This window comes from Panthera uncia, chromosome B1 (genome assembly GCF_023721935.1).
Source record: "Panthera uncia isolate 11264 chromosome B1, Puncia_PCG_1.0, whole genome shotgun sequence".
NCBI lineage: Eukaryota > Metazoa > Chordata > Mammalia > Carnivora > Felidae > Panthera > Panthera uncia.
The window spans coordinates 122,836,609-122,850,284 of NC_064811.1; the positions used below are offsets into that span (position 1 = coordinate 122,836,609).

General features: G+C 39.4%; 1 protein-coding gene across 3 annotated transcripts in view; it reads left to right on the top strand.

Annotated features, from left to right (window-relative positions):
* The window catches only part of ARHGAP10 (Rho GTPase activating protein 10), a 322,588-nt gene that overhangs the window by 116,266 nt on the left and 192,646 nt on the right, over positions 1-13,676 (top strand). For all 3 annotated transcript variants that reach the window (XM_049632246.1, XM_049632248.1, XM_049632247.1), the window contains exons 6-7: positions 2,364-2,474; positions 4,266-4,370. In XM_049632246.1, the coding sequence (XP_049488203.1) occupies positions 2,364-2,474; positions 4,266-4,370 (216 nt within the window). The remainder of the gene's footprint in view (positions 1-2,363; positions 2,475-4,265; positions 4,371-13,676) is intronic.

Here is a 13,676-nt window from a genome sequence, read left to right on the forward strand (position 1 = left end):
ACCCTTCCACTTTCTGTGTTGGTTCTAGGTAGCTTATAAAAGTGGAATCATAGAGTATCTGTCCTTTTGTGACTTGCTTATTCACTTACCATAATGCTTTCAAGGTTCATCCATGTTGTAGCACATGTCAGAATTTCATTCCTTTCCGAGGCTGAATAATATTCTACTGTATATGTATATATATCACATTTTGTTTATCCATGTATCTGTCAGTGGCTACTTTGCTTGCTGTTGCCTTTTAGCTGTTGAAAATAATGTTGCTATGAACCTGGTTAGATAAATCTTTTCGAGTCCCTGTTTTCAGTTTTTATGAGTATATACCAAGAAATGGAATTGCTAGGTCACGTGATAATTCTGGTTTTAATTTTTTTGGAGAACTGCTATGCTGTTTTCCAGAGTAGCTTCATCATTTTACATTTCCACCAACAGTGCATAGGGTTTCAGTTTCTCCATATCGCCATCAACACTTGTTTTGTTTTAATGTTTTTAATGTTTTATTATTTATTTTTGAGAGAGAGAGAGAGAGAGAGAGAGCGAGCGCAGGGAAGGGGCAGAGAGAGGGGGAGCCACAGGATCTGAAGCAGGCTCCAGGCTCTTGAGTTGTCAGCACAGAGCCTGACGCGGGACTCGAACTCATGAACCATGAGATCGTGATCTCAACCGAAGTTGGATGCTTAACTGACTGAGCCACCCAGGTGCCCCTGTTTCTCTCTTTCTTTCTTTTTTTTTTTAATAGTTTTGTTGTTGTTTTGATAGGCATGAGGTGTTATCTTGCATTTGTATTTCTGTAATGATTAGTGATGTTGAGCATCTTTTCAGGTGCTTCTTGCCATTTATATATTTTCTTTGGAGAAATGTCTAGATAAATACCTTTAAAAGTAAAATTGGCCAAATTAAGAAATATATTATGTGATGCCTTGTAAGAATGGTTTCTAGGCTGGCCATTCTTTCCCTGCTCTTCCTCCATGGAATCCTGCTCCTCCCATAGTGCCCTTCTAGTTAGACCAGATAAGCTGGAACTTTTTTTTTTTTTTTTGAACAGTCTCCTGACCATCTGGTGCCTGTTTACTCCCAGAGGATGAGACATTTTGAGGACTTAACAGCCTGACTGCCTACAGATGGGCTTCAAGCTCTGGCCCAACTTTTGAGAACCAGGCTCTTTTCTTTTTTCTTTGATTGAAGTACAGTTGACATACAATTTTACATTAGTTTCAGGCACAACATAGTTCTTTGACAGCTCTATACGTTTTGCTGTGTCCACCATAGATGTAGCTACCATCTGCCACCAAACAACACTGTTACGGTGCTGTTGACTATATCCCCTATGCTGTACCTTTCATCCTCGTGACTTACTCATTCTGCAACTGGAAGCCTGTACCTTCTCTCTCCTTCACACGTTTTGCCCATCCTCCTCACCTCTCTCCCCTCCAGCAGCCGTCGTCTCGTTCTCTGTTTTTATGGGTCTATTTCTGCCTTTTTGTTTATTTTGTTTTGCTTTGTTTTTTAGATTCCACATATACATGAAATCATATGGTATTGTCTTTCTATGTCTGACTTACTTTACTTAGCCTAACAGCGTCCAAGTCCATCCATGTTGTTGTAAGTGAGAAGAGCTCACCTGTTTTTATGGCTGAGCAGTAGTCCATTGTATATATAGCATATCTTCTTTATCCGCTCATCTGTTGGTGGACACTTGGCTGCTTTCATATCTTGGCCATTCTAGATAATGCTGCCATAAATATAGGCGCGCTCACGTCTTCTCAAATTAACGCTTTTGTTGGGTTATACCCGGAAGTGGAATTACCAGATCGTATGGTATTTAAGAACCAGGTTCTTGAGATGGTACCATAGCTACCACTTCCTCACCTGCTGCCTTCACTCATGACTACTGAAGTGACTACAGTTTCCCAGGCCGACTGCATTCTTACAGGATTTGTCAACGGAAATAATGTTTATGTGATTTTGATCATATGTGTATAGTTCAACCTTGGGTGTCCGTTGTGGTTGGGGTGAGTTTTCCGTGAAGAGGCATCCTTCAGTGTTTAATCCTTTGGGGCCAATCTCATCATAAAGAGCAAGCGTTGGCAGACTTTTTCTGCAGAGTCAGATAGTAAACGCTGTATACTTTTGCAAACTCTAAGGTCCCTGTGGCAGCCATAGTATTCAGTTTGGCTGTTCTAGCAGGAAAGTGGCTATAGAAGATCTATAAACCAGTAGCCACGACTGTGTTCCAGGACAACTTTGTGTAGAAAACCAGGCTGCAGGCCATATTTTGCACAGAGCTCATAGCATTGCCAACCTCTGGTCAAGCGTTTCACTCCTTACCGTCTCTGATTTAACCAGCCTCTATTACTTTAACATAGGCAGATATGCAAGTGGAGCAAAACCGGCAGCACTTTTATGAACTGTCCCTTGAGTATGTATGTAAGCTTCAGGAGATCCAAGAAAGAAAGAAGTTTGAGTTTGTGGAACCTGTAAGTATCATAGAAAGTTGTTCTGCTGTTACATGTAATAGATATCCTAGAAACATTTTTCTTTCTAGATGAAATTTACAGTTCCTGGGGACCAGGATTCATACACAGGAAGCAAGACATCATGAATTGTAAAGGGTGGACCCAGATCGCGATGAGGTCAAGGAACCACCTTCACAGTTCGGTGGTTCTCGGCCTTCTTTGCACAGCAGCATATGGTGAATATTATTTCTCCATGACTCTGCAATCAGGTGCAATTTCTGCCACCCTATTGTAGACCCACCCTTTAAAGAAAACCCTTTGAAAGAAGTGTTAGGATGGGAGAGTGAGCAGTGGTGTCGATGGATAATCTTCACTCTTCTCGAGTTTGTTCTGAAGCAAGTACAGCAATCCAAATTTTGGCACTTTAAACAGTTCTTGGTAACAAATTATTTTTAACACAACTGTATGCTCATGGCAACCTGGGTTAAGAACCAGCATATGGAGCATTTGAAACTATTTTGTGAGTTACTCTGGCAGTTCTTTATACTTATTTCAGAGACATATGATTTGTGTTTGTGCTTATATAGATGTTATATATATGTGATGTATATGAAGATATGTAAAGTAATAATTCATACTGTGGGTTTTAGTGAAAACAAGAAACACTAGAATTCATGATTCTCAAGATTAATTTTAATATAGGTGTTTTTGCATGTGGTTTTTTAAAAAACAGCTTTACTGAGATAAAATTTACATGCTATACAATTATCCACTATATGTGATTTTGAGAAACAAAAAATAACCAGGTAATGATTAACTTAAAATTGGCATTCATGGAAGCAATAGTCCAGTTGGAATAATAGATTAACCTAATTTCAACCATTAGGGAACAATTCATCTCCTTAAAGCTTTCTTTTATGTGAAATAATAATGACCTACATTATTTACAGTGCTCTTTGTTCAAGGCATTGTTCTAATACTTCATTGCGCTCATGTGTTTATTCCACACAGGAACTCCAGAAGGAGATATTTTTATTATCCCACTAAGCAAATACGGAAATAGAAGTACAGAAAATTTCATTAATTTCCCCAAGGTCTCATAACATAGCTGAAGTTGGGGATTGATCCCTGCTGGCCACTTGACATTAGAGTCCCAGATTGCTAGCCATTATGCTATGTGACATTATAAAGAAAATGAATTTCAGGATTTTCTTAACTCCTATCCCAAATTATGCTTGTACTCACTTTAAATTTACTCCCATGTTTGGGCAGAAGGAGGTGCCCTCTAATCAAGAAGAGCAGGTTGAGGGTTGGTAAGAACTCAGAGCTTAATTATCTCCCTGTCTCTACCCGTCTCTGCCCCAGTCACTGACTGTCCTGGTAGACCAAAGAGAGAGGTTGTGCTGCACTAAATGCCACTGGAGAGAGCCTGTAGCTCTTTGATTCTGTGATTTCACTTTTTGTTACAGTTTGTGTTGACCTACGGTGATAAGGTTTCAATTATAAATGGATATGGAGATTCTCTTCACAAAAAAGAACACATGGGTGCTGTATCATTTCTCCAGTACAGTGCACTATAAAAGCTATGTAATGGCTCTGATATTTAAGGAGAAATCACAAATCCTTCATTTTTTAAAGAGATTAATAAATAATATGCAGTTAGATTTAATTGACTTCTGGTGACTTCTTTTAATTTTATTTCAGTAGAATTGCAATGGGATTGGGGGGAACATGTGGCTGTTTTTTATTCTTTCTTCTTCCCCCTGAGGTTTTTTTTGGTGCTAATGTCATTTTTTCCCCCTTTTGTCTTAGATGCTGTCATTTTTTCAGGGAATGTTTACTTTCTATCATCAGGGCCATGAACTTGCCAAAGACTTCAATCACTACAAAATGGAACTACAGATCAACATTCAGAATGTAAGGAAATGAAAGCTTTCTGGTATAAAGGATGTTTGAGATGTGTATTTTTGATTTGGTATATGAAAAACCTTAAACTAAGACCAGACTGAGCTGTTGGTGCTGAGAAACTGAGGCTACGTTGCCACCTTCTGGTCAGTTCTCAGCATAACAAACTGTTTTTCATGGAGGTGAGGCTCGGGGAATTGTGCCACCTGGCGGTTCTTTTTTTTTTTTTTTTTTTTAATTAATGAATTTATTTTATGAATTTATTTTTCTTGCCTTTCAGAAAAGTCACTAGGTATGTTTTTTAAATCAGGAGTCACATAAATTATATATTTTTTTCTAGTTTTATTGAGATTTAATTGACACACAGTACTATTATAAGTTTCAATTGTACAGCATACTGGCTTGACATATATGTTTTTTAACGTTTATTTATTTTTGAGACAGAGAGAGACACAGCATGAATGGGGGAGGGGCAGAGAGAGAGGGAGACACAGAATTGGAAGCAGGCTCCAGGCTCTGAGCCATCAGCCCAGAGCCCGACGCGGGGCTCGAACTCATGGACCGCGAGATCGTGACCTGAGCTGAAGTCGGACACTCAACCGACTGAGCCACCCAGGCGCCCCTTGACATTCATATTGAAAGACAATTACCATGAAGAGTTTGGCTAACATCTGTCACTTCATGTAGTCACAGAAAAATGTTGTTTCACGTGATGAGAACTTAGGATCCACTCTCTTAGTAACTTTTTTTTTTGGAATATTTTTTTATTTTTTATTTTTGAGACAGAGCATGAGCAGGGAAGGGGCAGAGAGAGAGGGAGACACAGAATCCGAAGCAGGCTCCAGGCTCTGAGCTGTCAGCACAGAGCCCGATGCGGGGCTCAAACTCACGGACCGCGAGATCGTGACCTGGGCTGAAGTCGCACGCTTAACTGAGCCACCCAGGTGCCCCTCTCTTAGTAACTTTTAAGTATGTCCTACAGTAGTGTTAACTGTCACCATATTGCACTTTGTGGGATAGTTGTAAGGATAAGTTTTGTTATGTAACTTTCAGTGTTCCATGTAGGGAACAGACAAAAGAGCACTCCACGTTAGATGTAAGGCATTTTAGTTCTAATGATCTCAGTTTCTTCTGTGTATCTTACTTGATTTTTGGTTGCTGGTTCAAGAGGAATTTCTTTCCTGTGTTTATGCATATTCACTAATGTATTGAGTTCACAGTTGCAGTTGGTCCGTATTATTTTCCTGGAAAATGTATGCTTTCAAAGAGGTCTTGGATAAGGAGATTTAAGAGAGCTTTATTAATTTATTGAATTATTACAACATATGTGATTTTGATCAGAAGGTGGTGGGTGTTTTTTCTCTCAACACTTGAGTTGACTTTGGGAAGTGTCCTCATTGGAATGCTATTCAGATTATGTTTAGTATAATTTTAGACCTTGATGGAAAAAAAGCGAGTGAGTTTTGGAATACATGCATATGAGCGCATACTGAAAGACACACGAAAGATGGGACTCTCTGTGCTGTTGTTGCCTGACTTTCAGTTTGATATCTTGAGACTGAGGAGGAATGATTTTTGTATAGATTTTGTTTCCAAGTTTTTGTTTTTCATAGTTCCCTACATTTGGAAATGTAGATAATGAAGTTTCTTTTTTTTTTTTTGGTAAATCATGTGTCAATTTGTATTTGTAGATTATTTGGACATTGAGCTGGGTTAAATAAAAGAGTACAACCCTCCCCCCCCCCACTATCAGTGATTATAATGTAACAGAATTTAAAAATATATCAAAATGCATATGTATAGATACTTCTAATTTTATTTTTGTGATAAAGCAACATTTTTTTTTATTTTGAGAGAGAAAAAGAGAGTGTGTGAGTGAGCGAGCAGGGGAGGGGCAGAGAAAGAGGGAGAGAGAGAATCCCAAGCCGTCTGTTAGCACAGAGCCCAATGTGGGGCTTGAACTCATGAACTGTGAGATCATGATGTGAACTGAAACCGTGAACTGAAGCCAAGAGTGATGCTTAACTGACTATGCCACCCAAGTGCCTCGATTAGTTCTGATTTTATTTTAGTTTTTTATTTATTTACTTTGAGAGAGACAGAGACAGAGAGAGTGAGTGAGCATGAGTAGGGGAGGGGCAGAGAGAGGGAGAGAGGAGAGACAGAGAATCCCAAGCAGGCTTGTGCTGTTAGCACACAGCCCGATGTGGGGCCCGATCTCATGAACCATGAGATCATGACCTGAGCCAAGATCACGAGTCAGACCTTCAACTGACTTACAACCAGTCGCCCCTAGTTCTAACTTGAAAGTGTCTCTATAGGTAGTGGAAATAGCCTAATGTTGCTATGATTTTTCAGAATACTTTTGCAGACAGCAGAACACAGTGTTGTGAAAAGAACACTATATAGTTAGTGTAGAAGATAAATTATATTCTTGTACCAACTGGCTATATAACTTGTGGAAATGTACTTTTTCTGTGTGGACATCATCTGTCAACTGTAGGGCTGGCCTGGGTGAGAGAACCTTCAGGCAGAACTGGATCCATAATTTGTGGGACCAATGTAAAATGGGAAGGCAGGGCCCTTATTTAAAAATGAATAATTTCAAGTCTGTGACAACACAGCATTAAACCAAGTGTGTGACCTTCTGAGCACAAGATTCTTTGTGGTTGTGCAGACTACATGCCCATGAAGCTGGCTGTGCCTTAGTGTCTTGGGTGACAGGTGGGATAGACACATTATCATCTCCTGTGGGCTTCACTGAAACTGTCCATGCACGGCTTGCTTGTGGATGGAAGTACTTTTGTAACAAGCCTGTATTGTAAGAGGGATCTAGTTACCTTACATACACCAAAATAATTTCGAGAGATTAAATATTTCAATGTAAATGAGCCAATACTCAGTCATGAAATATTACAAGCAAAACTTAAAAACAAACTATCACTTAAAATGGTTCACAAGGGGCCCCTGGGTGGCTCAGTGGGTTAAGCATCTGACTCTTGATCTCTGGTCAGATCATGATCTCACGGTTCCTGAGTTTGAGCCCTGCATCAGGCTCTGTGCTGACAGCTTGGAGCTTGCTTGGAGATTCTCTCTTTTCCTCTCTCTCTCTGCCCCTCCCCTGCATGTTCACTCTCTCTCTCTCAAAATAAACAAACATTAAAAAATATTTAAAAAAAGGTTCACAAAATAACTTGGTTAAATATATTCAGAAGTTAACTTACACACTTGAGAACAGCTTTCCCATAGAGAAGTGGGCAAAGAACAGTTGACTGGAAAATTTTTCTGTATCCTCTGGAGTTGAAGGATTGTCATCAGTATTGCCCTGATACTGCTTCTCTAAATATTTATCTCTTTATTTTGTTGTGTTTCTGAGTCTGCTCCTGCAACTCTTTCAAGTAGAGCCTCTTCTTTGTGCCTCACTGGCAATTTTGAGAACACCTGACCAAGGTGTCTTTGCTGTTCATTTTTGCTTTAAGCTAATTCTTTTCCCTTCAGAAATACCTGCACGTTTGAAACACATGGCACTTGTTCTATGCTACCTGCTGAACATTTTTACTGTATTGCTGTAATTTGCTCATTTCTTGTCCATTTCTCTCATTCCCTCATGATAGCAGCTTTTAGTGTAAAAAAGGGAAAACGCTGGCTATATAAAACTACAAATTACAAAAAGGCATATTATTTTTATGCTCTGTATATTTGTGTATTCAAGGACATATACCCAAATATTAAAACCAAATCATAGTGTCGATTACCTCTGCACTATAATGCCATGGATGATTTTGGTTGGTAAGTGTTTTACTATAGTAAAAAAATCGCAAAATCATTTTATAATCAGAAAAAAGGTAAATGTTATCTAAAAATGAAAACAAGCTACTTTTCGTCTATCTGATTTCACCTTTTCTATTGTAAAAATGATCATGCCTCTTTTATTTTTTATTATTTTGGAAGCAACTTATTCCTCATCCACTTTCCATAATCCAGAGTAATACATGGAAAGGAAAACAGAGCAAGATGGCTTTTAGAAGATAGATTTTCTATTTCTAGGAAAATAGATTTCTATATCTGGAAAAATATAAATTGGATCAAAATTGAAGGGTATTTTAAAAAACTGAATTTAAACTTTTGTTATCTTTATCCCCAGAAGAATGTGGGGAAAGAGAGACTAGAATAGAATTCTTCCTAGAAGGAAATTTAATGTGAGAAATCTTAGGATTCATGGAGAATCCCCAGAAAATACTAAGAATAGTTAAGAAGATTTTAAGAATATGCCCAAATATTTTTGTTACAGTGTTGTGAGAAAAATAGAGCACTAAAATAATAAACTATGTTTTTTTCAAAAAGAGATTGGAAGTGATTGTGTAAAAAATACAAATGTGGTTATTTGTGAGAAATAGGTTTATAGTTCCTTTTAATTGCTTTTGAACCTTTTCTTTTTGTAGTTTGTGCCCTTCCCTCTTTGTTTTAAAATCTTGTGGATTAGTTTTTGTATTCTGAAAAAAAAATTAAAAATACAGTTTCTCTTCCAATAAGATTTAAAACAATAAATTGTCAGTTTGATAGTGAAGATTTCCTTTTATCCTCTGTTAGATGAGAATAATTGTGACTCTTGGGTGACTTACTTGTAACAGTAGTAGTCGTAGTAGTAATGGCAGCTAAATTAATTTTGTTACCAAGTGCCAGGTATTACCTGTGTGCTTTATTTGGATTATACACATTTAGTCTTTGTAAAAGTCCTATGATGTAGATTTTTTTTTTATTCCTATTTTACAGATGAGGACAATGAGGATAATAACTTCCTGATATCATATCTTAAGGTCAGGGCTGACACTGGAACTTGGGCAGAATCACTCTAGGGGGTCATGGTGGTTAGTTTCAGCTTCTGTACTCGGATACACATGGGTCACTCATGGTATTTCTGGGGTCAGTAAATAACAGGAACTGGGAAACATCTTGATATGGCCATTTGCTTGCCTACACCGTAGCAACTTGTGGGTAACATGGGAGTCCCTTTAATTATAAGAACCTAGATTTAGGCCCTGATGTTGCACCTCAACTCACCCCTACCTCGCACCTGTTCTAACCTGTGTTCCCCTCACCCCCATGGAAGGTGTCTTATATGGGATTTAGACTCGATCACCTATTCACTTGGGGTCTGTTGCATAACATTCCTTCTTCTGCCATCTCACATGAGGGGCGATATGAGAATTACAGTGAGGGTGTGTATGTGTGTGTGTGTGTGTGTGTAGGTAGGAACTTACCCCTTTATGTTATGTTCTTTTGCAAAGTTACTAAAGCAGGGCTTCATGGGGTCCACCCTGATGTTTTACAACTACTTCATGAAAGCTTCTTCATAATTTTTATTTTATTTTAAAGAGACAGAGAATATGCAAGCCAGAGGGGCAGAGGGAAAGAGAGAGAGATAATCTTTTTTAAAAAAATTTATTTACTTGAGAGAGAGAGAGAGAGAGCATGCTAGAGGGGCAGAGAAGGAGGGAGAGAAAATTCCAAGCAGGCTCTTCACTGGTAGTGCAGAGCCTGACTTGGGGCTCAGACTCACGATCCATAAGATCCTGACCTGAGCTGAAATCAAGAGTTGGCTGCTTAACCCACTGAACCACCCAGGCACCGAGAGAGAGAGACAGAAAGAAGAGAAAGAAAGAGGCTCCATGCTCAGTGTGGAGCCTGATGTGGGACTCAGTCCCACAACCCTGGGATCATGACCTGAGCTGAAACCAAGAGTCAGATAACTAACTGAGCCATCCAGGTGCCCCTTCATATTTTTAGTTCTGCCTTGCCTTCTTTTCTTCTCTGAGTGAGGTCATGGGGCTAGGATGGGAAAACTTAAAATGGCTATCGGTACTTGGAGTCAGCCTTTGACTCTGCTTTGAAAGCTTTATTTCTGGGTATAACACTGTGAAAAGCTCCTTCTCCCCTTAATATGGGACTGAACCTGTGCTAATCTTCACTCACCGGTTTTCCAGACATACTCAGATGGGTCTGAATTCCAGCTAGTCCCCAAATTGTTCTCCCAAATAGGTGATATAATAAAGTGTTTAATTTAGAAGACTTTATTTAAGACTGGTTTATTTAGAAATTTATTTAGCAAAGCATGCAAGGAAAGGAAATAATACAGTGGTATATTGCTGACAATGGATAGCACTAGCCTAACTTAGAGGTTATTTTGAGGATTAAAACACCAAAAGTAGGGCGTCTGGATGGCTCAGTCGGTTAAGTGTCCGACTCTTAGATTAGCTCAGGTCATGATCTTGCAGTTGTGAGATTGAGTTCTGCATCTGGCTCCACACTGGCAGCGTGGAGCCTGCTTAGCATTCTCTCTTTTCCTCTCTCTCTTGCCCTCCCTCCCTCTCTCTCTCTCAAATAATAAATAAACTTAAAGAAAGTAAATAAAACACCAAAAAGTGCTTTCAGTAGTGCCAGTCACAGTGTAAACACTGTCATCGTCACTTACTGTAGAATTTACAGCCTAACGTTATTATTTGATGATATCTTTTAATAGACACCAGAATTTAGAATTGGAGATTACTGGGTTCTAGCCATTCTATTATTTATGTTCAAAGTTTTAAAAAATACAATTTTAACTACCATTCATAATTTACTTAAAATGGTAAAATCCTTTCCCTCCCTTTGCAGTGCACAGTCATAAGCATCTGAGGGAGTAGGACGATGAGGGCAGGGAGTACTCCATGGAGAGCCCTGCAGCAGGGAAAGTCGGGGTGATGGTATAGTGGGAGGGGGGAGGGTGTAGAGGCAGCCTGAAAAAGAGGTGGCTGGAGTAGAGATTGGTTGCATTGAGCAAATGTATTAATTGAGCAAATAAGTAAATAGATTGAGAGTAATGGGAACTAGATTTCTCACTATCTGAAAAGAAATATACAAAATTGGGAAGGGATAGGCTAGAAAGAGACTGGAAGTATTGGATTGGAATTAAATTTACCGGTATGAACATGTGGGTTTTTCCAATATAGAGACATACAGAAATGACAGGTGTATGTGTGTAAAAACACATATGTATGTGTACATACACACACACACACACACACACACACACACACACATCCGTATAGTTTTTCTATCTGCCAAGAAGACCCAGAAGCAGTGACAACCTCTTAGCTGTGAGCACACTGTGTTCAGATTTTGGTTTCTAAATACTACACTCCAGTGAAAGGAATAACAGCTTCTTTGGGGGATATGACTGATTTTAGGACTGGGACAGAGAAAAGTATAAGATGGACCCAGGACTCCTTTTTGAACCAGAAAGTAGGGGATCACTCAAGAAGACATACCAAAAGGTACAGGGGTCAGGTAGAAGGGGCCTCTGCTGGTCAAATGTAGGAAATTTGGGCATTAATATAATTAATGAGAGTATTGGATACAAGTCATGACATAAATAGGAATATACGTGTGTGCATGTGTGTGTCCTTGCTGGCATCTGTGCATACATGGCATGCACATGTCTATATATGTGTGTATCTATGTACAGGCATACCTTGTTCTATTGTGCTTTGCCTTTTGGAGCTTCACAGATACTGCATTTGTTACAAATTGAAGGTTTGTGGCAACCTATGTCCCCCAAGTCTACTGGTGCTATTTTTACAATAGCAGTTGCTTACTTGGTGTCTCTGTCTCAGGTTTTGGAAATTCTTGTGATATTTGATACTTTTTCATTATCATTACATTTGTGATGCTGATCTGTGATCAGTGGTCTTTGATGTCACTGTCATAATTGTTTTGGGGTGCCACAGATTGTGCCTGTATATGATAGCGAACTTGAATGTTGTGTGTTCTGACTGCTCCACTGACCGACTGTCCTGCACCCCCATCTTTCTCCCTCGTCTCAGGCCTCCCTATTTCCTAAGACACAGCAATATTGAGATTGGGTCAGTGAATAACCCTATAATAGCTTCTAAGTGTTCAAGTGAAGGGAAGAATCACACATTAAAGCAAAAGCTAGAAATGTTTAAGTTTAGTGAGGAAGACATGTCAAAAGCCCACAGGGGCTGAAAACTATGCCTCTTGTGCCAAACAGCCAAGTTGTGAGCGCAAAGGAAGCTTTCTTGAAGAAAATTAAAGGTGCTGCTCCACTGAACACATGAATAATACGAAAGTGAAACAGTCTTGGGGTGCCTGGGTGGCTCAGTTGGTTAAGCATCTGACTGGATCTCAGCTCAGGTCTTGATCTCAGGGTCATGAGTTCAGGCCCTGCTGTCAGCTCTGTGCTGGGTGTGAAGCCTATTGAGGAAAAAAAAGGTGAAACAGTCTTAATGCTGATACAGAGGAAATTTCAGTGGTTTGGACAGGAGCTCAAACTGGCTACAACATTCCCTTAAGCCAAAGACTAATCTAGAGCAAGGCCCTAACTCTCTTCAATTCCATGAAGCGTGAGAGAAGTGAAAAAGCTGCAGAAGAAAAGTCAGAAGCTAGCAGAAGTCGGTTTGCGAAGTTTATGGGAAGAAGCTGCTTCTATAAGAGAAAAGTGCAACATGAAGTAGCAAGTGCTGCTGGAGAAGCTGCAGCAAGCTATCCAGAAGGTCCAGCTGAGATAATTCATGAAGGTGGCCTCATGATACAGCAGATTTGCAACGCAGATGATGCCTGGCTTCAAAGGACAGGCTGACTCTCTTGTTAGAGGCTAATATAGCTGGTGACTAAGTTGAAGCCAGTGCTCATTGACCATTCTGAAAATCCTAGGGCCCTTAAGAATTAGGCTAATTCTAGTCTTACCTGTGCTCTGTAAACGGAACAACAAAGCCAGATGCAGCACATTTATTTACAGCATAATTTACTGAGTGTTTTAAGTCCTCTGTTGAGACCTAGATGCCATTAAGAACATTTGTGATTCATGGGAAGAGGTCAAAATACCAATATAAGCAGGAGTTTGGAAGAAGCTGATTTCAACTCTTATGGATGACTTTGAGGGGTTCAGGACTTCAATGGAGGAAGTAACTGCGGATGTGGCAGAAATAGTGAGAGAACTAGAATTAGAAGTAGATACAGCCTGAAGGTGGGATTGAATTGCTTCAGTCTCATGATAAAACTTTAACAGAGAAGTTGCTTTTTATGTATGAGTAAAGAAAATGGTTTCTTGATATGGAATCTATCCTGGTGAAGCTGCTATGAAGATTTGCTAAAATGACAACAAAGAAGTTAGAATATTCCATAACTTTAGCTGATAAAGCAGCAGCAGGGTTTGAGAGGATTGAGTCCAATTTTGAAAGAAGCACTGTCGTGGGTGAAATGGTACCAAACAGCACTGCATGCTACAGGGAGATTTTTCATGAAAGGAAGAGTCATTTG